At 42.1% G+C, this 24,383-nt stretch overlaps 1 protein-coding gene across 1 annotated transcript; it reads right to left on the bottom strand.

Moving 5' to 3' along the window:
* Positions 1-3,938: 3,938 nt before the first annotated feature.
* LOC148023279 (phospholipase A1-II 4-like) lies at positions 3,939-7,399 on the bottom strand. The gene is made up of 3 exons (XM_087696317.1): positions 6,200-7,399; positions 4,734-5,099; positions 3,939-4,419 (listed from the first exon to the last, which is right to left on the bottom strand). Exons 1-3 carry the CDS (start codon positions 6,857-6,859, stop codon positions 4,153-4,155), a joined length of 1,293 nt encoding a protein of 430 aa, XP_087552443.1. The 5' UTR covers positions 6,860-7,399; the 3' UTR covers positions 3,939-4,152.
* Positions 7,400-24,383: the final 16,984 nt, after the last annotated feature.

The following is a 24,383-nucleotide window of genomic DNA, read 5'->3' on the forward strand; positions in this document are numbered from 1 at the left end:
TCCTTGTCTCAATTGTTTGCAATGAGCCATGAGGCTCTTTGTCTACCCTTTTTGAGGGTGCAACAAAATATGAGGGCTCCATGATTTTGAAGTTTGTGGGTGTCATAGTGGGTGGCTCCAAGGGTACTTCTAATGGTGGCTAGCATGGATGTGAGTGACCAAAGTCCCATGTCCCTAAGGTCGTCTTGGTCATTGTAGCAAGTTGATAGTAGACTTTCCTCAGTTGTTGATAAGTTATAAGTTTAAGCTTAGTGCCAAAGTCTAGTTTCTCTAGGGCTATAGTAGCAAATCCAATCTGAGCTCTTAGGTCCTTGACTTCTTCTATTTTGGCCTTCAAAGTAGTCATTATCATCTTCTTGTACATTTCTTGTTGAAGCAAAATGACATGCTTACATATTGTCACCTATTCTTTCAGTCGGCTTTTGTGAAGTAGAGAATTGGCTAGGTTTGTACCCATCCGATGAAGAATTTTTGCATGAGCTTCTCCTTCCATTTTGTGGATTCCCTAAAGAGTTTTGTTTCTAGTGTAGTTTGTAGTCCAGTGAATGCTGCATGTAGTTTGGCATGTTTCCTAACCTTTAATCTCATGGGGACTACTACCTTGGCCCTCTCTTGCTCCACTTGAAGCCTAAAATCTACTATCTATAATTTATCTTTTCTCCTCTACTTTCCTATTTTCTCCAAGATTTGATTAGGGAATTCATATCTTCCAACTCCTTATCCATTGCTTTTAATTGAATTTAGAAATCTTAGTAATGTTGGGTGAATTGATGCAAAAACTCTTCCTATGTATCCTTCACTTCATTCAACCTACTTTTTGTAGCTTTTGTTTCTACTTGATTGCATGTGCTTTGTCCTTTTTGAGTTACAAAGTGTTCTAGTGTAGTCACCAAGCTTTCTCCTATGTGCTGTAATCACCAAGCTTTCTCCTATGTGCTTCAATTGATCCACCTACAATTTATTTTTGACTCAACCGGTTGTCATTTGTCTTCCTTCTATGTAACCTCTTCACTAGACTCCTTTTTTTTTTAGCTCAATTAGCTTAGCATGTATACCTTATGTAATAGTCATAAGCTATTATAGTTTAGAGGATTATTCAATGACTTTCTCCTTGCCCTTGCTTAAGCTCCCACTCTTTATGCTAGCTCGACTTCCACTCTTTTGGCTATGACTTTGTCCCTCATGCGCATATCCTCTTGATAAGAGAGATGCAATATGGTGACAAAATCATCTTGCTCCTTTAAGAGTTCAACCTTTTCTCATTGCGTTTCCTTTTAGGATCCTTTTATGGACTAGTCAATGGCGTCTCTCTCTTCCTTTATCAAGGGTGACTTTTTCTTATTGTTCTTCTTTTGTCCTCTCTCTATGTCCTCTAGTATTGCAGATTATGTCTCTCCCTCTCTTTGTCTCTTCCCTTGATGTTTGCTACTATGTTCCCCTTCCTTTTCCATGTTAGGATTGCCTTTTTTTAAGGTCACTTCTCCTTTGATTGAGTTGGGTCCCATGGTTGATCGAGCTCCAAAAGTTATCATTATGATAGAAGGTGGAATCAAGGCTACAAAAATGACATAGATTAGAGCAACACCATACAAAATCACATTGGATTTAACTTCGATGCTTGTGAGTTGTTTTCCTAGGGGTCTATGAAGTAGGCTATAGGCCCTCATGATTGATTCTCTGATAGCCTCAATCTATAGGTCATTCAAATTTTTCTCAATGTGCCCCTTGTCATGATGTCCTTCATGAGACCCTTCGAAATCTTGCTTGCCCTATGAATTGGGTTTGATGTATATGAACATAGTATGTAAGACTTATGTAATAATCTTGAAGTCTTCGTCTAGGATTACACTAAGCAGTGTAGCATGTCATTGTTTATTTTGGCCTTGTCATGCCATATGCTTGACACCATTAGCAGTTTCTTCATCTTTGCAAATTCTGTCGGCCTCAGGGATATTCATGTTGATAATGACATGAGAGTAGTATTTCTTTATGTGGATTTTAGTAAAGTGTTGCCTGATTCCTTTCCTTGTCAAGGTCTCCAGTTTTTTGTTTCTAGCTCTATTTATGATTGCCCATAATTTGTAGGGTCCTAAGCCCTTCAATTTCATTTGTTGTTTGTGACCTGTAAAGCGAATAGAGGAGAATTGAATTCCCCTTATCAAATGTTCTTTACTGCATGTGTTTGTTGAACTAGGCATTTCATTGGGCCCTCTCAATAGTTAGAACATGCATGGCCAGGGTCAACAAGTCACTATCAGACATTCCAATTTGGTGAGGTAATATGTTTAATGCTTATTTTCTTTCCATTGCTTTTGTACACTCGTGCATAGACTAGGAATTGGGAACTCTATTGGCATTATAGCATTGGTTCTATAGGCTAGTCGAAATGGGGTTTAACATGTATCCATTTTAAACACCATCCTATAGGTCCGAAGCACTGCCATGAGTTTATTATCCTAGTGTTCTCACAATCCAAAAATTATTTTTGTTAAGATTAGTGTTTTGTTCATGGATTCAACTTGGCTATGTACTTGCAAGTAGTATGGGGTCAATTTCTAATGGATGACAAAGAAGTTCGAGAGCATCTCGACTTCATTTATAAAATGTGTCCCTTGGTCAATGATGATCTCAATGGGATACCTAAATCTTGAGATAATGCTTCCATAGAAATGTGGTTGTTGTTCTAGTATTATTCTTGCATGTGGCTCTAGCATTAGCCCATTTTATCATGTACTCAATTGCAACTATGATGTACTATGTTTGGAAATACTATGTTATGGGATTGATTACTCTCATACAATTAATTCCCCATTTCTCAAATGGCCATTACATTAGTGAGATCCATCTTGTCTTTTCTTATTGACATGTTGGTTCATTAATACTTGCACAACAATGCTTCACAAAGTGAGCTACACCTTTAAAGAGGTTTGGCCATCATAGTTGCAATTGTAACACTTTTGAGCCATATTATTGGTCTCAAAATGACGTCTTGCTATTTTTGTATGCACCTCCTACAGCACATCCTCAATCTCATGCTTAGAAATACATCTCTTAGGTAGACTATCCTATCCCATTTGATAAAGCTATTCTTATAATCATTTGATATAGTTTGTTCTTGAGGATGAGCATGGATTTCTTTGTCGGGGGTTTGGATAGCCCATATTTAAGCACTTATACAATATCATCCACCCAATATGGTATTGAGTCAACATTGAAGAATTGGGCCTTCTATTATACTCTAAACAAGTGGGAGTTCAAAAGATTGTTACGTTGATTCCATTGGCTTTTTCACCACTCATAACACAAAACATGGGAACAACTATGCAATGCCATTTTCCTTATCATACCCTCATTGTGAAATCTAGCTCCATCAATAATAGAAGCCATTGTGCTTGTTTGGCTGATGACACATGGTTTGTGTTCTAAATATAGCAATGTATGATGGTTAATTAATAATGTTAAAACAATTATCTTAAGTTGTATAAGAACATTCTAAGTGATGAGAACTTGAGCGGTTTGCTACTAGTGTAAAGGCTCTATATCATGTGTTCAATGACTAATAAAAATACCATTATCTATGAATTTTTCCTAGATAAAACACGTCCCTTTCCTACCAATTGGTAGAATAGTTGAGTAAGCTAGCAATAAAATGCATATGTTCTCTTGGTATGTCGAATTTTGACACATTACTCAATGATTCAATGTAGGTGAAATAAGTGAAAGGAACATTTTTCCAATGAAGTAGCCTTGAGTGCAATTATTTAGGTAATAATAGAAAATCAAAGTATTAATTAATTGATAGATGGAGTGTATTACATGGCTAGTGCTTTCTATACAAAAGACCGCAAGGCATTCTACTTCAATGGCCCTTTCAGGAGTGGCTGAAGCCCATTGAAACCTATTTTTTAAACATGCTTAAGGGTGATAGTATCAAGATAAAAGCCACTAAAATGTCACTTTCCAAAAAACAAGCATTAGTAAAGAAGAGCCAATTGATTAGCAAGTCCAAAATATGTTTTGCAAAACCATGTTGGAGCTTCAGTAAATTCAACCTTTACTTACTCTATACTTGTTCATAGGGATGACTTTAACATTTCCTTGTTTACATTGGAAAGAAATACCATCATTCTTTGAATTCCACTTTCGCACACTTCACAAGTCATTGAGTGGCTCTGGCTTGGGTATTCGGCCTTCTTCTCGGTCTGGCATATACCAAAATCCATCATCTCTTTGAACTAACCCTTTATGTTGCATCTGCCACCATGACCCAGGAACCAAGTAGTCATCCCTAAGGCACTCAGATGATTTATTAATGAGTGCTACATCTCGATTCACCACCAACTTGAATGGTTTTTCAAGTCCATGTGTCCCTGCTACCATGTGCAAATGTACTTGAAGGTTGTGCCAATCACCAAGATTCTAAAGCAATACATGTATACCTCGAGTTAGTCTCACATTTTCAAATTTTAACCGAATGCAAAAATTTTGCAATTTACAAAAATGAAACCAACACACTTAAAGCCCAAAATAATGGTTTTAATCCCCTAAACCCTACACCTTCATTATTGTGAGACTTTGGGCAATGCAATGGAAGGTTGTTATTTTCTAATTTTGCACAACAATGTGATGTTCAATACAAGTTGGTCAACTAGGCTAAGGAAAAAATTGTGATGAACATTCTAACAATGTTTAGACTACCCTTATGTTTAGAAAAAAGGGCTTAAAGGTCTCACCTCAGTCTTCTTCAAATATGGCGATAATGTGCTATCAAAGAGTAGCTCTTCCCCCACATCTCTATAGCCCATGAGCCAACCTGGATATAATTTTATGAGATCAGGCTTATTCTTCACACGTAAAATCCTCAAGCCCGGAAGTTCTTCACATTTCTTGTTGAAGGCCTCATCACCAACTCCTGGGCATCCAAATACAATGGCTGTCACTAGGCTCACTTCTCTCCCTTCCCTTACATTGATTCCATTTAAGGCAATGTCGAAAGCATTTACAACTGCTAATGCGGCCCCCAAGCTATGCCCCAATATCGTAACACTCACGTCCTCATCCTTATACTTGTTCATCAAGGATTGCACTTCATTCAAAACCTGTGACATCAAGTTTGCTAATCATTAGATGATAGTTTCTTCTAACTATGTATGAACAAGTGTAAGGAATAAGTGGCCCCTGCAATGCATTGTGTAAGGGCACTACTCAACGTAGCTAGGTTAATGAGATTTGAATGCAAGGTATTTCTATCTACCATTTCAAATAGATTCCTTACCTTATGGACATGATGTTGCTTGGACTTGGTGACTTTTTTGAAACATGATCACATTGAACTATAATAAGTATGGTCTATGATTATGTTAGTAAATGCAGAAAACACCATATTAGAGAATAAATTGGGAATCTCTCAAGTCCCACTTTCAAATAAAGGGTAAAGATTTGGCCATGTGACTAAATCTTAACCCATGTTTCAAAGTTGGACTTGGAAAGATAACCTATATAGTAATTAGGATAGACTCCACTTATAAGTAAGGGGACAAGATTTGATCATATGGCCAAATATTAACTATATTGGGAATTCCCAAACTATATGACAATTCCCAAAGTCCCTAATAGAGTGTTAGAATATGATATTTATTCTGAATTAAAGATATGGTTATGTTGTATAAACTAGACCAAGTGTAAACCAATGGCATAACAAGATGTTGTATAAGTATTCATAAATTGAAATTATATTGCTTTACAAACTACACCAAGTCAAATGAAATCATATGAAGATTTACACAAATGATACAAAAACTATATTAAATGAATAATTATATAATTAGATGTTTTAACAAGATTTAAAATACAATATACTCATATAACAATAATAAGAATATTGCAAACATTTTCCTCTTTATCAAAAATCAAGTTGTCAAGTCTCCCATGAACCATATATTCTAAGCTAGTAAGGCCAACATATTAAATCTTAATTTTATATTCCTAGCACAGAATTTAACATCCAGATTGATAGGTGAACGTCAAAAGGGATTTAAAGATAGAATGAAGTATTCTAACATGCAAATACATTCTCTAATAAACTTCTCTAGAATGCGACCTGCACTAATCACACAATAACACACCTAGATTACTAGATAATGCAAAGATGAGGAGAATGTGGTGGTGGAAAGAGCGATGGGGTGAATATGACACTCACTTGGTCTCTGGCGCTGTTGGAAGTGAAGGGGGATTTGGGGTCGGTGGAGGTGTAAATTGCGAGCCAACCACTCTCGATGGAGGGCTTGTCGATATGGTCGGGGAGGGCGTGGCCGCGGGGGAGGAGGGGGTCGATGTCGGCTTGGCGGAAGTCGAAGTCGTCCAGCCACTCGAAGGGCCGGAGGGTGCCGCGCCACACGATCACGATGTCGCGCCGCCCGAGGGCCCGGCTCGCCTCCTCCCCTGACACCGCCACGTACCCCATCCAGTTGGACTCCTTGGACCACCCCTCCCTCGAGGACGACCGCAGCAGCAGCCCCAGCGGCTCGCCCGCCGACGACGTGGCGTAGAAGTAGCGCGATACGTGGTACTGGCCGTAGGGCCGCCCTTTGACCAGCCCGACCTGGCGGAAGAACTCCTCCTTGGAGAAGCGGCAGGAGCCGGCGTACTTGGAGTGGGCGTCGCGGTCGAAGGCGTCGTGGGCGGCCTGGCTGAAGTCGCCGTAGAAGAGGAGGCTCTTGCGGAGCTCCGGGTCGAGAGGGTCCAGCAGGCCCTGCCAGTGATGCAAGCCCTGCATTTCCCTCCATCGCTCCGCCAGTAAGCTACTGCTCCCCTTGTCAGCGTTCTGATCTGTAGCTGCAGCTTCTTCAGCACTAGCCATGAAGTCCACCGACGAAGAAGAAGACGACAACGGCTACTGAGAAGAAGAACAATAACAGCAGCAACAAGTCGACGACCACTACGTCAAAGCTGAAGATGAAGAAGACGATGAAGAAGTGCCTGGCTCAGTTCAGTGGCCCGTATAAGCAGCTGCAGTGAAGACTAATACAGGGAAGACTGATCCAGGACAGTGGCCGCTATCTGCACCGAAGGCTAATTCAGTAGCAGAAGAACACCAGGTCGACGAAATGAGTTGAAGAAGACGACGACTAGTGTGTGGCGCTCCTGGCATAGCTCCATTGTCTTTGTCGTGCAGTACGTCCCTGCAGGCGGCCCCCTTTTGAGAGCGTTCTTTGCACCGTGAATGTACCAATTGCTTTGCATGGGTTCTCCTTTCGATGTGACTCCGTGCCCTCCACACCTGCGTGCGACACGCTGCTCGCCGTGACTGCGTTAGTCGCGACAAAGGTAGAAAATCAGCCATTGTCACAGAAGTAGCATTTTCTTGCATGTGAAGGAGTGATGGAGCGTCGTGACGGAAAACTGAACCATCAGCCACGAAAGGCCAGCCTTTATATCCACGGACTACGACCATGGAGTCCGAATCTAGATTCTACACCCTTACCCCCTTCCTTAGACTAACAATGTGATCAAAATCAAGCTCACCTGCCTTATGACTGTAATAGACAGAACAGTTACGACAAGATTGCTTATCTTACATAAATGTTGGACACGGAAAAGTTGGGAAAAGATGGCCTACCTTACAATCTACTTGTGGAGAGAGAAAGGTTACAACACCAACAAATATGACAATTTAAGGGCCGATGCCTCATGCCCAAATTTTGAAGGCTAAAATATCCTTTCAAGGAGACAACATGAACATTCGATCGCGTATTAGACATCAATTCTCATTCATTCTAAGCACTTCAAAGTGCATTATAGGACAATGATCTATTCCAAATGTTATTAGCTGCAACGATCCCAAAAGAAAAAGTTACCTTTCTTGATCTTGCACTAAAGGTAAACAAACAGCACAGAGAATTTGCCATGTTATAAGGGTCCATTCTTTAACCTGCCAAGGAAGGGTTAGAAGCTACATTGCCCTTAAAATGGATAGAACATTCTAGAAAAAATGAGTGAATGCCCTCCAAATGACAAGTTGGACAATTTGATGGTACAGATAGAAAAGTATGTGTATGTTCTTCCAAATGAAAGGTTGGAACAATTTGATATACATTTAGAAATATACACATGAAAAAGCTGATACATTTGCACATTGATAAGCATTGAGATTGTACTAGCCATTCACTACTAAACATCTGGATGTGGCAAATCATTCACTATTTTCTTGGTTCATTGTGTATAAGCTAGTGGCATGCAAGTATGTTAGGTTGAACTTTGAAAGATACTACAAAAATAGAGTGATATACACTTCACCACTAAATTGTGCCATATGCAACAATGCACATTGTTGCTATAATAGCATAATAAGGTAGACCTCCAACCACATGGTATATAGCCTTGGGGGTTCACTATATCTAAATCCTGTATATCATGTGCTTTCAAGGTCTATTTGAAAATAACCTTACATGTGAATTTTGCCTAGATAAACCACATCTCTTTTCTATTCTATTCCTAAATAACCCCTTCATATGGCATCCTTTTGTATGCAAAAAATGTATAAAAATAGTATTTTAAAAATCTATTTTTTAAAGCCACGTGATATGTTTACATATTTATGGGTGGAAAGTTGGTATATCTTTTATGAAGATTTACATTTAAGAAAGGGGATACATAACAAGTCATACATGTATATATCTTATAAGCTTAAATAGGGGGATATATTAGTCTTACAAGCTTCATAAATAGGGGTTTTTTTAGAAGTCCTTGCACGCAGGTGACATGTCTTCTTTACTATGAGTGAAACCCCCGTGAAGGGGTTGCCTCCTATGTTTGTGTTACGTTGGTGTATTATACCAAGATGTATGGGATCTCCCTATAAGGAGTAAGGAGGGGAAATCATTGGACTACGTTGCATTACAAATGCAATACCTATAGTGGCAATTAGGGGAGCATGCCCTTGGATGCTCCTAGCCATGAGGCCTTGTGGGTTTGTCTTGTGAGTGTTATAGAGACCCGTGGCTAGTGCCTATAGCTAGTGTCGGGCCCATTTTTGGTCATGAAACTTGTAGGACCCTCTTTGCTTGGCAATCTGATTAGTTACATTTATGGACTAGATACCAAATCACATGATTTGGATGCTTTTGTCAAATTGGAGTATATTCTAAATTTCTATGACTAGTGGATCCCAAAAACTACAGAATACTAATTCTTTTTCCTTATTAGTCTTAATTTCTTTGTACATATTTTTCTTTAGCTCCATTTGTTGCATTGACAATAGCAAAAATCCCTCCGACTTTAGAAACAACAGTAAATCTTATGTGATGACAAAAATTACAAACAAGAGGTACAAGCTCAAACCCTTTCACTCCTCGTGTGATGGTGAAATTCATGGAAGAAGGAGAAGGGAAGCCATGAAAGTTGGAAGGAAGGGAAAAAGAGAGACTTGATTATTGATAAGTGATGCCCTAATTGGGTCTCTCAACACCTTAAATACCCCATCAGTATAACTAGATATTCCTATGGTAACCCGTGTCCTACCCATCTATCCCTACTCATTTACAAAAACCCTAGTTACCCAGGCAACAGGTACATGTATAACAAGAAGGACTACAATTAGTGATAGCTTTCTTGAAGGAAAGTAGGAGCTATGGCTAGAGATTCTAAAATATCTAGAGATAAAATGGTTAATTTAGTAGGTCGTCACTCTTTCCTATGCAACTTTTAGGGATTTCAGGCCAAAGTTGGAGGCTCATGAGTAAGAGGAGGGCAAAAACCTCAATTAGCTTTTGCTGTAGCCCTTGTCTCTCTCTTCCTTTGCAAGTTGCCATGGATGCCATGAACAAGAAACCCCCAATATCTTGTTTCCCCCTCCTCCATGACATCAACCACCACCTAAGCTTGATCCCTTACACCTCCAATAGCAAGTAGAGTAGCATATAGGATAGCCTTAACCTGTGGAACCCTCCAGGCAACCCCCCAAAATTTGTAGTAATTTCACACTACTTGGAATTGATCTCCTCCAACTTTTTCTCAACTAAAATCCTCATGACTATTATTCCTTTGGTCTTCAAGATCCCATCAAGGGTCTCCTCCACCACTGAGATTGCACCTTTCTTTCCTCTTTTGTTGATTCCCTCCTCCGAGGCATGTAAACCATGTTGTATATTGTTTCGATTAGCCATTAAAGCTTAGTCCAATCTCTCCAACCTCTAAAACCTTAGCCCTCATGAGTTCCTTCATCCATTCTTAGCTACTTTTATTGAGCTTGAAGACATGGAGGTCAACATTTAAAGATTTCTTATGGGTAGCCATGAAAGCTCCACTTAGCCATGAAGCTTTCAACTCTAGAAGAGCAAGCTCAGGATCAAGCACAAGAGCCCCCACCATCACAGCAAGCATCAAACTCTTGAAGATTATACCCATTGAAGGTGTTTTACTTCCCTGGGTTGACTTAATGGAGGAATTGAGCCATTGATTCATCTACTTCAACCATTGAAGAGGTATGTTAATTCAACCTTAATCTCTCATTTTAATCCACTTTTTGAGTTTAGTCCCTTTGTTGGAGAGATATTACCTTGTAGTAGAGTCCTTCATTGAATGCATGCTACCCACATTGAATCAATAGCTTGCTTGCTTCCCATCTACATTCTAATGCATCATGTCAACTCTACCCAATTAGTTCTTGTTGACCCCAATACTTATCTTGTCATGTGTGTGTTGAATTGATCCCAAGAGAGTGATAAGACATTGTAAAAGGGCAAGTGGTAGCCAGTGAGTCACTAGACTACCAAGGTAAGCCCTCCACCCAAGCTCTTATCCAATTCTTGCATTTTATGAAAAGACCCCAATCTTTATTTTCCCAATGTATCTCACACTAGTTGAATAAGTAAAATTTTTTGCCACATATAATTTGTCTAAGAAAAAAATTTGATGCAAGGCAAGGTGGTAAGCCAAAAGAGAGGTGGCTCTCCCTTACCACTCAAGGTCCTAAAAAGGGGTACACAACCCAGGCGCGATGAGAACTTTGCCCACCTTTCAGTGATCTAGAGCCTAATACTTGTAAGAAAGTGTAGGTATACTCCTTGATCACCTCATTCTCAAGATGAGATACCCCCTAACATGAGGCACTTTCATTGATCAAGACACCCATGTATGGCACTTGACATATATGGAGTCAACAAGTGATGTATGACATTGATGCTTTCATATCAGTGATGGTAGAGAAAAATAATTCCTAAATTTAATTTGGATCATTCTCATTATGCTATGGATATTGGTTACTACGATGCTTAGGCTCCTTAGTCCATGTGCCACTCATATAGTGCATATTTAAATCAGGACAAGCAATGTTTTAGTTGCAGACATTCCAAGATAGTCAAAAAATCTTGCTTCTGTAAATTTTACATTGTATCTAGGAGTGAAACCTATAGCTTACCTCGAAGATGGCATCAATCTCTTCAATTTGAATCAAAAATCTCCCCAATTGGAGCTATGGTCTAAAAGATATGGCCATTTTGATGCACTGAGGTCATTGTGGAGATTGTGCAGACGCACAGAGATTCAGTTATAGAATTCTCTAATTATTTTTTTCATAAAGATTCATAGGTCATCTTGAAGAGGGCTTTCTCCCCCTTGATTTGGATTAAAAATATATTTGGTTTAAGTTCTCTACTAGAAGTTATGTCCATTTTATTGATGCTAGGTCATGTGGATTGCATTCAGATAGCAAGATAGAAAGGAAAAAGTAAGGTCCCTGAGGAGGTCTAGAGGGAGATTAGAGACTCCAATGCCTTATATCATACTCAATCACATTCTTTGTCAACATGAGATTCGCCACATGGAAAGGTACAATGACATGGTTGCCAACCATCATTAGATGCTCTCAAAGATAGACCTTGTGATCAAGAAAATTTCCCTATCCAACTCTTAGACTCAAGATAACTTGGAATACAAAACCATTCTTGTAGTCTAGTTAGCCATGATCTCCGCACAAGATAAGGCAAATGAGTCCAAGCGTGAATCACCCACGGCCTCCACCATTGGACCCTCGTCATGGTCCATAGGGTATTCTTAGAGCTAAGGATATTCTCCCTCCTTCCACATTTGAGATTGAAGAGCCCCCCTTAGTCAAGATGAGCCTCTCTTGAGCTCTCCCATTATCCATGTAGCCGATCCCCCCTGTGAGACCCCCACCCCACACTGGTAGAAGCTCCCCCACTCTCCCTAAGAGGCCCAATGGGAGTTATCTTGCTTGGCCCCATAATGGAAAATATGGTATTAATGGCCAACATGGAAGCAATGGGTAGCATAGCATGGATTCAATGCACAACATGGCATGTATAGACAATATGGTATGTATGGATAGTAAGGCTATCATGGGAAGCAAGGCCTCAATGACCTTCATGACAAGATTATTCTTACCAAGTATAATGGGAAATCACCATCCCCATCAAACTTGGAAGAATGGACCTCAAAATTGGAGTCATACTTTAATATTTACCCATGCACATTGATGATCAGAAAATTCTCTTTTCCTATCTCTATCTAGAGGGATTTTCCCACAAATGGTGGTACCACATCAACCGTAAGAATCGTTAGTTTATTGGTTGGGAAAATTTTAAGATGCATATGGTTCAAGTCTTTGAATCCCCAGTGAAAAAAGAGTGGTTGGCAAGCTGATGGTATCAGCTTGACCAACATAATCTCGTAGTGCAAGATTATATAGATTAATTCATGAGCTTGACCATGCACATTGAGAGTGTTAGTAATGATGACACAAAATTGGACAAGTACATCTATGGGCTACGATTGATGTGATGGATCAAAAGCCTTTGACCTTATTTGATGCAATTGAATTGGCTAAAAGATATGCAAGGAGGTACTATAAAAAAGAGAAATTTCAACAAGGTTTTGGATAGCCCAACATCCCACTGAGGCCAGGTTCCTATTTTTAGAGACAACCCCATGCCTAATAGCAACCCCAAAATACCTACTTACCCCCCTTTCCATGTTGAAAGAAAGCTGGGACAGTACCTAGCTCCAATGGTGAGGGTAAATATGTTCCAAATAGACTCCAAACTATATCAGTTCTAAATGGTCTAAGTGGTCAAAAGTTCATCTTCCCAAATGTTATTAAGGAATAGAAAGAAAAAGGCCTATGTTTTAAGTGTGGTGATAAGTACATGACTAACCATGCCTCAAAATGCCTCTACAAGACAACAAAGGTTAAAGTTCATAGCATGTATATAATGGAAGATTGGCATAATGATGAGGAGGTATTATATACCTTACATGCTGAAAGGGATGAGAGGATCGAAAGACCATGCACGAGCTATGGCGGAGAATAAGAGCAAGAAAAGAGAGAGAGAGAGAGAGAGAGAGAAGTGGGAACTCCAACAGTCACAATGTGTGACCGGGCCTTCCTTTATTCACTAGTCACTGAAAGAATAAAGAATAAGTGTGATGGTGACGAGTGCTCACCACCTGCAATGTGCAATGGCAGGTACTGTCAGTGTAGTAATACACGGGGTGGCACGGCAGAGGCGCCTTTACCCCAACAACCTCCCACTTAAAGGCGAATCTGCCCCAGTGAGAAAGAAAAGAAAAGAAAAGACAGTACAAATGTACATAGGTACAAGGGATGAGGAAACACAACATCTCATCCAACGCCCATCAATCTCCTAAGGAAGGCAAAGCGCTCAGTAGTGAGGCTTTTCGTGAGCAGATCTGCAGGATTAATGTCAGTGGAGATCTTGACAAGGTCAACAGACCTGTCTTCCACGACACCCCGAATAAAGTGATATCTCACCTCAATATGTTTCGTCTTCGCATGGAAGACCGGATTCTTAGCCAACTGAATGGCACTCATAGAATCCGAATGCAATGTAGAAACAGCATCAATCCCAAGGTCAGAAACAAGACGGCCTAGCCAGATAGCCTCCTTGCAAGCCTCAGTGGCTGCAACAATCCCAATGTAGGAACAGCATCAATCCCAAGGTCAGAAACAAGACGGCCTAGCCAGATAGCCTCCTTGCAAGCCTCAGTGGGGCTGCAACTTACTCGGCCTCAGTGGTAGACAAAGCTGTACACTTCTGCACCCTGGACATCCAAGAAACAGCCCCTCCAGCATAAGTGAACACATAGCCAGAAGTGGACTTCCTACTATCTGTATGTCCTGCATAGTCGGAGTCAGTGTAACCCACGACCCCTGTATCCTAGTTGCCATAGCATATAGACATATATGTAGTGCCCTTCAGGTACCTCATGATACCTTTCACGGCATCCCAATGCTTCTTGCCATGTGTAGCCATATAACGCACCACAACACCAACTGCATGTGCAATATCTGGACGAGTGGCTATCATGGCATACATGAGACTGCCCAATGCTAATGCATAAGGGATCTTGGCCATCTCGGCCCTCTGCTCATCTGTCTGCGGACTTTACGTCCTGCATGTGGAAGTGCTCAAGGACTTTATGGATGTACTCCCACTGTGAGAGATACAAAAGCCCCTGATGCCTATCACACTTAATGTGCTTCCCAAAAATATGTGAAGCATGTCCCAGATCCTTCATCTCAAAGCTCTTCTTGAGCTGAGCTTTTAAAGCATCAAGCTCTGCATGAGCTTTCCCTGCTATCAGCATGTCATCAACATAGAGAACCAAAATCAATAAACTGCCATCACGGGCTTTCTTCGTGTAAAGACACGGATCCATAGCACTCCTACTGTAGCCCTGTGAGTGACTGCATAAAGGCATCAAACTTATGATACCATTCCCTAGGTGCCTGCTTCAAGCCATAAAGACTTTTATTCAATTTGCACACTAGGTGCTCCCTGCCATGTTCTACAAAGCCCTTAGGCTGCTCCATATAGATCTCGTCATGCAAATCCCCATGCAAGAATGCAGTCTTAACATCCATCTGATAAAGATCCAAGTCAAGTTGCGCGACCAAGGACAAGACCAAGCGTAGGGTAGTCATCTTGACAACCAATTTCATATTCAATGGATAGACAAAATAATATCTTTTTTGTTGTAGGAGAAAAATACATGGTTTATTTTGGGATAACTGGTTATTTGCGAGAGAAAATTTCCTTAATACAATCTAAGTATGGCATTTGGATACATCCATTGGGTAATAATCGGGTTTTGAAGAATGGACATCTAAAAACTGGTACTTTAAAGGAAGATCAAGAAGTCCATCTTTGACGTAGGCGCGACGTTGTCAAAGAGTTTATTGTTCATAATATAAATCGTGGGATTCTTATGAACACAGAAGAACTTTACTAGGATTTATATGAGGAATTTGCATACATAATTCAGTCATTGTTACCCAACAACCAACTTAGTTACATAAGTTCTTTTCTATTTAGCATACAATTTTCAGTTGTACCATGTATATTGATAAAAAATTAAGTCTATGGGAACCTACAACTTGGTCAGGTGGAATTAATTGATACTTTGCAGGATAAATAACATTGATTCAAGTGGAAAATATGGTTAGAACTCAAGAAAAATGCCAAAAGTCCACTAGGTTCATGGGGGACCTGAAGTAATGAACTAAAGTGACCTGTAAGTGACCAAAGTAGGTCAAAAAGTGAAGTGGAGCTGAGCAGGATGTAGCCCAAATTTTTCGGTGCAAAATGTGGGCCTGCATACCTGCAACATCTGGAGAAGATTGGGAGCTATGATGCATGCCTTGGAGAGAAGACCTCATCAAAGTCAACTCCATGCTCCTGCTTAAAACCCTTAGCTACAAGTCTAGCCTTATAGGCCAGCTTGGGGTGCCCAGGGGTGCTTTTCAGCTTGTACACCCATTTGCATGGCAAAGCCTTTTTGCCCTTAGGCAAGGCAACAAGATCCCAAGTCATATTCCTATGCAAGGACTCCATCTCAGACTGCATAGCCCTCTCCCAGGAGTGACTGTCACCCCCTGCGCATAGTCTCATCATAGGTGAGAGGCTCTCCTGCATCCGTCAACAAGACATACTGCATAGAGGGCTCATAGCGATCAGGTGGACATCTATCTCTAGTAGACCGTCTCACCGTAGGCTCTGCTGCCTGCCCAACTGCCTGTCTAACACCCTGGCCCTGTGTAGGAACTGCTGCAGGCTGTACTATTGGCTATGCTGGAGCCCGAGGCTCCTCCTGAAAGATCACTTTGCAGATCTCAACTACGTTCTCAGGCTGCTTATGCATTTTGTATTCATGGAAAACTACATCATGGCTGCGTACTATTTTCCGCGCTTGCAGATCCCATAGGCGATAGCCCATCTCTCCTGAATCACCATAGCCAAGAAAGATGCATTTAACACTCTTTGGATCCAACTTACTCCTCTTGTCCTTGGGCACATGGAAGAATGTCTCACATCCAAAGACATGGAGATGCGCATAAGAGGGTGACTTACCAGCCCAAACTTTCTCTGCAACTTGGAAATCCAAACCACTAGAAGGCGATCGGTTTATGACATGCATTCCCGTACTAACTGCCTCAGCCCAAAAGCTCTATGGTAGGCCTGCATGGCTAAGCATAGAGCATACACGCTCCTGAATAGTCCCGTTCATGCGCTCAACCAAACCATTCTGGGGTGGGGTGTAAGGGGCAGTCAACTGACGCTTAATACCCCTGTCATCACACAACTGCTCAAAAGCACGTGAGACATATTCTCCCCCATTGTCAGTCCTAAGGCATTTCAACCTACCCAGTCTGGTTCTCAACAAGAGCAAGCCAACGCTGAAAGAGTGCCAAGACATCAAACTTCTACTTTATGGGATAAGCCCACACTTTCCTAGAAAAATCATCAATGAAGGTAACAAAGTACTTCGCACCACCGCGATAGACATACAAGGCATGGGCCCACAAACATCGGAATGCACCAAAGCCAAGGGCTCACTCATGCGTGGCCTACCCGATTTCTTATGCGCAGTCCTATTCTGCTTACCATAAAGACAATGATCACACAAGTCAAAACATGCATAGTCTAAAGGCGGAAGATCCTGCAAACCAGAAAGCATTTTCATTCCCTTCAAAGACATATGCCCCAAATGGGCATGCCAAAGTGATTCATGTGGGATAGAACCCACTGACAAAACATGATCAACTGTAGGACCATCCACTACAAGAGGATAGAGGCTGCCAGCCTTGGCACCTCTGGCCAGTACAAGTCTGCCTCTAGTAATCTTCCAGGCAGAGTCTCCAAAACCAATGTGAAACCCTGCATTTGACCTGCAGACATAAGGCTGCACGTGAGTGCAGATACATGACGTACATCCCTGAGCACAAAAGAACTGCAAGTGGAAAACTGCAACTGTATGTCACCACTACCCACTGTAAAATATTACACGGTGCAGCGAACAGAATCTGAGAAAGAGATAGAGAGTACACAATAGATAAGAGGAGAATCAGTAAATCCTTTAACTCCAAATAACTGATACAAAGATGGCTCTGTCCACCCGTGCGCTTCCACTGTGTGAAGCTTAGATGGCGATCTAGACAGAAGATAGGTGAAGAGCTTAAGGCTGGCTGGAACAACAACTCTGACTGGGTGAAAGATGAGTGTTCGATGGCTGTGAAGGGGTTTAGCTTTTATAGCCTGCGAAGGCCGTGAGGTTGGCCTGACCGACCTACCATATAAGCCTCCACTAGTCGGCTAGGAAATATTCTAGGGAATATTCCCTTTACCATCGGGTCGGGGGCGTTGCCCCCGGACCCCCGTACTCCCTTACTCCGCAACTTGATGCAATGCACCTCGAGTTGCTACCAGCTTAACCACTCTGTCTAACCCAAAGATTAGACCCACAACAGTCACCTTTTTGCCATCCGATCACATAGACCTCATCTGATATACAAGTCAGGACTCAACCAATGTCCGGGCTCACATTTGGCTTCTCCTCATAATGGGGGCCTTACAACTTTGAGCACCATGGATCATTGGTAGCACCTAATGAGGGTGGGGCATTGATCATATCTAACACCCCCTCTCAATGTCCACCCATAGGTGAACTATCTCCTCGGCCAATGCCGAGTCTCTAAAGATGAAATTGAAGCAGATCCTTCGTAAGTTCTTTGGTGAAGATATCGGACAGTAGACCAGTTCCACTATCCCATCCTCCATCAAATCATGCACATAGTGATACTAGATCTCTATATGTTTGGTGTGTGCATGAAACACTGGATTTTTGGCAATGGCGATGCAACTCTGATTGTCACATCTCAGCACAGTTGGTTCTTCATCCTGCACTCCCATATGCCATAGAAGCCTTCTCAACCATATTGCTTCACATGCAGCAAAACAAGCTGTCTTGTACTCTGCTTCGGTAGAAGACAATGCCACTGTTGGCTGCTTCTTACTAATCCAAGAGAAAATTCCTGAACCCAAAGAGAAACAATAACCAGAAACTGACTTCCTGGAATCAATGTCTCCTGCCCAATCTGAGTCACAGTTCCCCACAAGAGAAGTTCCGAAACTATATGTGATACCATAGTCAAGAGTTTCCTTCAAGTATTTGAGCACCCGCATCCCAGCCTTCCAATGACTCTCATGAGGTTTGTTTGAGAACCTGCTCAAAACACCAACAACAAAACTGATATTTCCTCTGGTGTTACACAAGTAGATCAGACTGCTGACCAACCTCCTATACCTTCCATGTCTGCTAGTACTGATGTATCCTCAAAGGATAACTTTGCATTCACCTCCATAGGCGTAGCTATCTCCTTGCACTCGGTCATGCCAAATGCCTTCAAGGTCTCCCATGCATACTTCTTCTGAGAGATGAAGATCTTTCCTGGCTATTGCCAGACTTCAATCCCCAAACAATAGTGCAGCAAGCCCAAGTCTGTCATTTCAAACCAGAACTCAAAGCCTTTTGAGTTTGGTTGATCATATCTTCATAGTCACATGTAATAAGAAGGTCGTCCACATATAGGACAATCACTACAGACTTTTTACCATCCCTGTAAACATACAAGTTAGCATCTGAGGCACATCTTTTGAAGTTTAGGTTTAAAAAGAACTTATCTATCCGCTGGTACCATACTGGGGCTTGTTTCAGCCCATATAATGCCTTCTTCAACTTACACACTTTGTTCTTAGAATGGGGGGCCTCAAACCGTGGTGGGGCTGAGCCACGTACACCTCCTCCTTGAGGTCACCATTTAGGAACGCTGACTTAACATCCATTTGGTACACTGGCCACTTCTTGTGGGCAGCCACTGCAAGTACTGTGCGAATAGTGGTCATTCTGGCAGTTGGGGCAAATGACTCTTGAAAATCAAACCCTTCAACTTGTGAAAATCCTTGGGCAACTAGTCTAGCTTCGTACTTTTCTAAGGTACCATTAGCCTTGTACTTTACCTTCCAGATCCACTTGGTGCCAATAACCTTCCGCTTTGCTGGTCGATCCACTAGCTCCCAAGTGTCATTCTTCATTATGCTGTCATACTCCGCTTGCATAGCAGCCTTCCATGATGGATCTGCAAGTGCTTCTTCTAAGTCAGTTGGCTCCTTTACTTCTCTCATAATCTCAACCATCAAGGCCATATTGACTATGTGAGCAGAATCCCTCCTTTGCTCCTCTATTCTCTGAGACCTCCTTGGTCCGTCTGCCTTCTCCTCAACAGATGCAGGCATAGGATTATTGTGGTCATAGAGCTGCTTCACCCATCGCGGCAATGGCTTTTCCGGTGGGGTGATGTCAGGTCGGTGAACTTTTTCCTCATCGTCTGAAGATGATGCTTCCTCCTCCTTGAGGATAGGGACAGCTCTCGGGACAGGTTCATAGTGGACTACTTCTTCGCTTGATGATAAAGTGGAAGAACTTGCCTTCTCCTCCTCCACTGTATGCGGCTCCTCCTTGAACACCAAATCACGGCTCGCGATGATCTTCTTTGCCTCTTGGTCATATAATTTGTAAGCCTTCTGCTCATCACTATAACCCAAGAAGATACATTTTCTGCTTTTTGGTTTTAACTTGTTTCTCTTCTCATCTAGAACATGTGCATAACATTCACATCCAAAAATTCTAAAATGTGAGACAGATGGTTTCTTACCAGTGTAAGCCTCATGAGGTGTTTTTCCCTTGAGAGCCTTTGTGTAGCTTCGATTTAGAATGTAGACCGCAGTATTAACAGCTTCAGCCCAAAAATGGTTAGGCAATCCCTTGCCCTTTAGCATGCATCTTGCCATCTCCACAATGGTGCGATTCCTGCATTCCACAACACCGTTCTGCTGAGGTGTGTGAGGCGTCGTCAATTGACGCTTGATCCCTTTGCTCTTGCAAAAGCCTTCAAACTCCTTTGAGTTGAACTCATCACCACCATCTATTCTAAATTTCTTCACACTTTTCCCTGTTTCATTCTCAACAAGTTTTAGCCATTCTTTAAACTTACCAAAAGCTTGAGCCTTATCACGAAGGAAGTACACCCACATCTTCCTACTGTAGTCGTCAACAATCAACATAAAATAAGAAGATACTCCCAAGGCCTGTGTAGGCATCTTACCACACAAGTCAGCATGCACCAACTCTAGAGGAGCCTGTGCTCTATTCTTGCTTTCTTGTGGAAATGCCTTTCTCTGTTGCTTGCCCATCATACAAGCTTCACATGGTTCCTTTAATTCAGTTATTGTAGGTAGGTGAGCAACCATACCTTGCTTTTGCATCTCCTTCAACACTGCAAATCCAATGTGTCCAAACCTTTCATTCCAAAGCTTACTTGTGCCCACTCCAGCGGTGGCTGTAAGAGCACTTAGCTCATACAGGTTGTTCCTTCTTTCTCCTTTGCCAACAATTGTGCCAGCACTATCAAGAATTTCTACACCTATCTTCTTGCCTCACTTCATGACCAAGATCAGTTATGGCAGCACAACTGATAAGAGATTTCTCCTGATTTCGGGAACATACAACACATTTGAAAGCTTTTTGACTTCACCATTTGCAGCAACAAAAGAAATAGTACCTGTGCCCACAACAGGGCATTTAGTATCATTTCCAACCGTCACAGTGATGGATTCTTGTAGAGGCTGCATAGAACTGTATAGACCTTTCTTGTTGGTCATGTGACGGGAGGTCACACTATCCAACACCCATGAGTCAGTGGTAGATTCTTCTTGCGCCGAGGAGCACACTTCCTCAATGGTCGCCATGAATAATTCCAGCTCTGCTTCAGTCGTATTGGCTGTCTCTTTCCCTTTACTTTTAAGGGTACCATTCTTTTCATCTACCTTCTTGACACGACAATCTGCAATTGCATGTCCTTTCTTCTTGCAGTAGAAGCACTCTCCTTGAAACTTATTCTTTCCGCCCTTCTTCTTTTTGTCACCATCATTTTTGGTGGAGAAACCACCTTTGCCTTTTGCATTGGCAGAGAATGCAGCATCTCCATTGTTGCTTCCTTCTCGGGCTTTCAACCTCAACTCCTCCTTCATTAATAATGCACAAAACTCCTCAAAAGTCAAAGCTTGAGGTCTCACCTGAGTATTAAGGGCAATTACTAGTCCATCAAACTTTTGTGGACAAATCCGAAGACACCTCCGAGCTAGCTCTTTGCTAGTCTTTTGTATCCCAGCACCAGCCATCTGGTCGCGCAGATTCTTAATCCGAGTGATGAATGCTTCAACCGTCTCTCCTTCAGCAAACTTCTCCGCTGCTAGTTGGTTCTCCAAGTTTTGAATCCTTGTTTGGTTTCGTGTTTCATACTGACTCCTTAGTACATTCCAAGCCTCTGACTTTTTGGTTGTATGGTGAATCAAAGTCAAAACACTGTCAGAACAACTTGTGACTAAGGCACACAATGCATCTGCATTCCTTCGTTTCCAAGCTCATAGAAGATCTGCATTTGGAGGAATCATCACACTAGGATTTGATGGGTCGGGGGTAGGCTGTGGTTCTGCGTCAGTCCCCAGCACAGTCTCCAGAAGCTCATAAGAATCAAGGATAGTTGTAATTTTGAACTTCCACAAGGTGTAGTTTGTACCATCTAACTTGCCTTCGCTGAAGGTTGGTGGACGAATCCTCAGTGTTTGAATAGTCGGTACAGCAACACCACCTCCTGCACCGCTTCATGATGCACCAGAACCGCTTTCGAAAGTTGACATAATTTCTCTTTGCTGTTGAAGCCTTTGCCTCTTGCACACTCTCCGATCTCTAGAGCTCCCTGGGCTCTGATACCATGTAAAATATTACACAGCGCAGCGAACAGAATCTGAGAAAGAGATAGAGAGTACACAACGGATAAGAGGAGAATCAGTAAATTCTTTAACTCCAAACAACTGATACAAAGATGGCTCTGTCAACCCATGCGCTTCCACTGTGTGAAGCTTAGATGGCGATCTAGACAGAAGATAGGTGAAGAGCTTAAGGCTGGCTGGAACAACAACTCTGACTGGGTGAAAGATGAGTGTTCGATGGCTGTGAAGGGGTTTAGCTTTTATAGCCTGCGAAGGCCCTGAGGTTGGCCTGACCGACCTACCATATAAGCCTCCACTAGTCGGCCAAGGAATATTCCAGGGAATATTTCCTTTACCATCGGGTCGGGGGCGCTGCCCCCGGACCCCACAATAGGGGCCCCTTTTAACTCCCTTACTCCGCAACTCGATGCAATGCACCTCAAGTTGCTACCAGCTTAACCACTTCGTCTAACCCAAAGATTAGACCCACAACGGTCACCTTTTTGCCATTTGGTCACATAGACCTCATCTGATATACAAGTCATGACTCAACCAATGTCCAGGCTCACATTTGGCTTCTCCTCATAATGGGGGCCTTACAACTTTGAGCACCATGGATCATTGGTAGCACCTAATGAGGGTGGGGCATTGATCATATCTAACAACAATAGCCAAATACCTGTAATCTCCAAGCCTGACTGACCCTGATACAGTGCGGTAGGAGTGGAACCACTCATGATAAGGCGTCACATGAAAAGACTCGCCTGAATCCAAAAGCCAACACTGTGCATATATGTTAGGAGTCTCAGTCAACTGTGAGCTGTCAGATGAACTAGTTGCCAAGATAAACTCATCACCGTCAGATGGCTCCTCAATCTACGTAACATTGATCTCTTCGATCTTTACACTGGACTTCGCAGGTACAATACTGTGATCAGAAGACTTTTCCTGCACTTTATCCTTCCCCTTGTCCTTGCGCTTCTCATTGCGCAACTCATGACACTCTGGTCTGATATGGCCCTTTTTCCCACAATGATGGCAAGTGACATTAGCGTTGTGCCCACGCGACTTACTACGCAACTTTCCACGAGATTTGGACTGACCCTTCTGAGAGTCACGGCCACGTCCATTCCCACGGTCATTCCTGTCATTCCTACCTCTAACTATCAAAGCATGAGAAACACGAGAGGCATCCAAGTTCTTCCTGTTGATCTCTTCCTGCAGAAGAGCACTCTCTACATCAGACAATTTCAGCTCAGTAGCAGGAGCACACAAGGCAGTATGAAAGACATCCCATGACCCTCCAAGAGTCCCAAGCAAAAAGAGTGGGGTCACCTCATTGGGAAATGTGATACCCTGCGATGTCAGATTCTTCAAGATCACATGGAACTGGCTCAAATGAGCAGTCATCGTCGCATTCTCCTTCATGCGCAGATCCATGAGTTGCTTGAGCCAATACATCTGACTAGCCGGGCTCTTCTTATCATAAAGATTCTTGATCTTTTCCCATAATTTCCATGCGGTCTATGCCTCATCCACTACATTGTAATGAACCTGCTCAGTCAGAGAGAGTATGATTGTGGACTTACAATATGCATCCAAGTCAAACCAGTCATCATTGCTCATATCTGCAGGCTGCTGCCCGCTCAATCGAAGTGGCTTTACATGGTTCTTCTGCACCAAGACCTGCCAAATCTGGCTCTTCCAATAGCCATAGTTGGTACCATCCAACTTCGTGATATTAAATATGGCATTATCAGTCGAAGACGAAGCCATAATGCATGCTGTAAATGCAGAGACAGTTCAAAAAATTGCTTGCTGTTTTCTGCTGTAAACAGCCAAAAAACCACTAAATCCAAGGCAAAATGACTGGGAAACTGACTGAGAAGCTGATGCCCACCAAGTATGAGATATAGTACACCAAATCACGACATTTCAGCATGAAAAATATAGCTCAGTCCACCAATAAATGCTTGCTGTAATAAATTGCAGACCTGCAATAATGAGAGCAAACTGTCCCAAAATTGGATCCAAAGTCAACTAGACAGTGCTAGGTCCAAAGCCAGCATGAAAAGGACAAAAGAAAGCCAAATGACAGTGAAAATACATGAGCTTAACACCGAGACATGTCAAATAGCATTTGCCAGTAAGAGGCACACCCCCAGACAATCTAGGCAAGATGTACCTGCAACTGCCAAAACCTGACACAAATAGTGTCTACCCAAAATGAAAGCGGAT

The sequence above is a fragment of the Lygodium microphyllum genome, chromosome 16 (assembly GCF_053477565.2).
Source record: "Lygodium microphyllum isolate KBCC chromosome 16, Lygodium_microphyllum_v1.1.10, whole genome shotgun sequence".
NCBI classification, from domain to species: domain Eukaryota; kingdom Viridiplantae; phylum Streptophyta; class Polypodiopsida; order Schizaeales; family Lygodiaceae; genus Lygodium; species Lygodium microphyllum.

Bases quoted from the DNA above. Each gene is read 5' to 3' on its own strand.
- LOC148023279 (XM_087696317.1), bottom strand. From the start codon at position 6,859: ATGGCTAGTGCTGAAGAAGCTGCAGCTACAGATCAGAACGCTGACAAG. The intron at 5,100-6,199 runs GTGAGTGTCATA...TTGATGTCACAG, and splicing joins CCAACAGCGCCAGAGACCAA to GTTTTGAATGAAGTGCAATC. The intron at 4,420-4,733 runs GTGAGACCTTTA...GTATTGCTTTAG, and splicing joins CATATTTGAAGAAGACTGAG to AATCTTGGTGATTGGCACAA.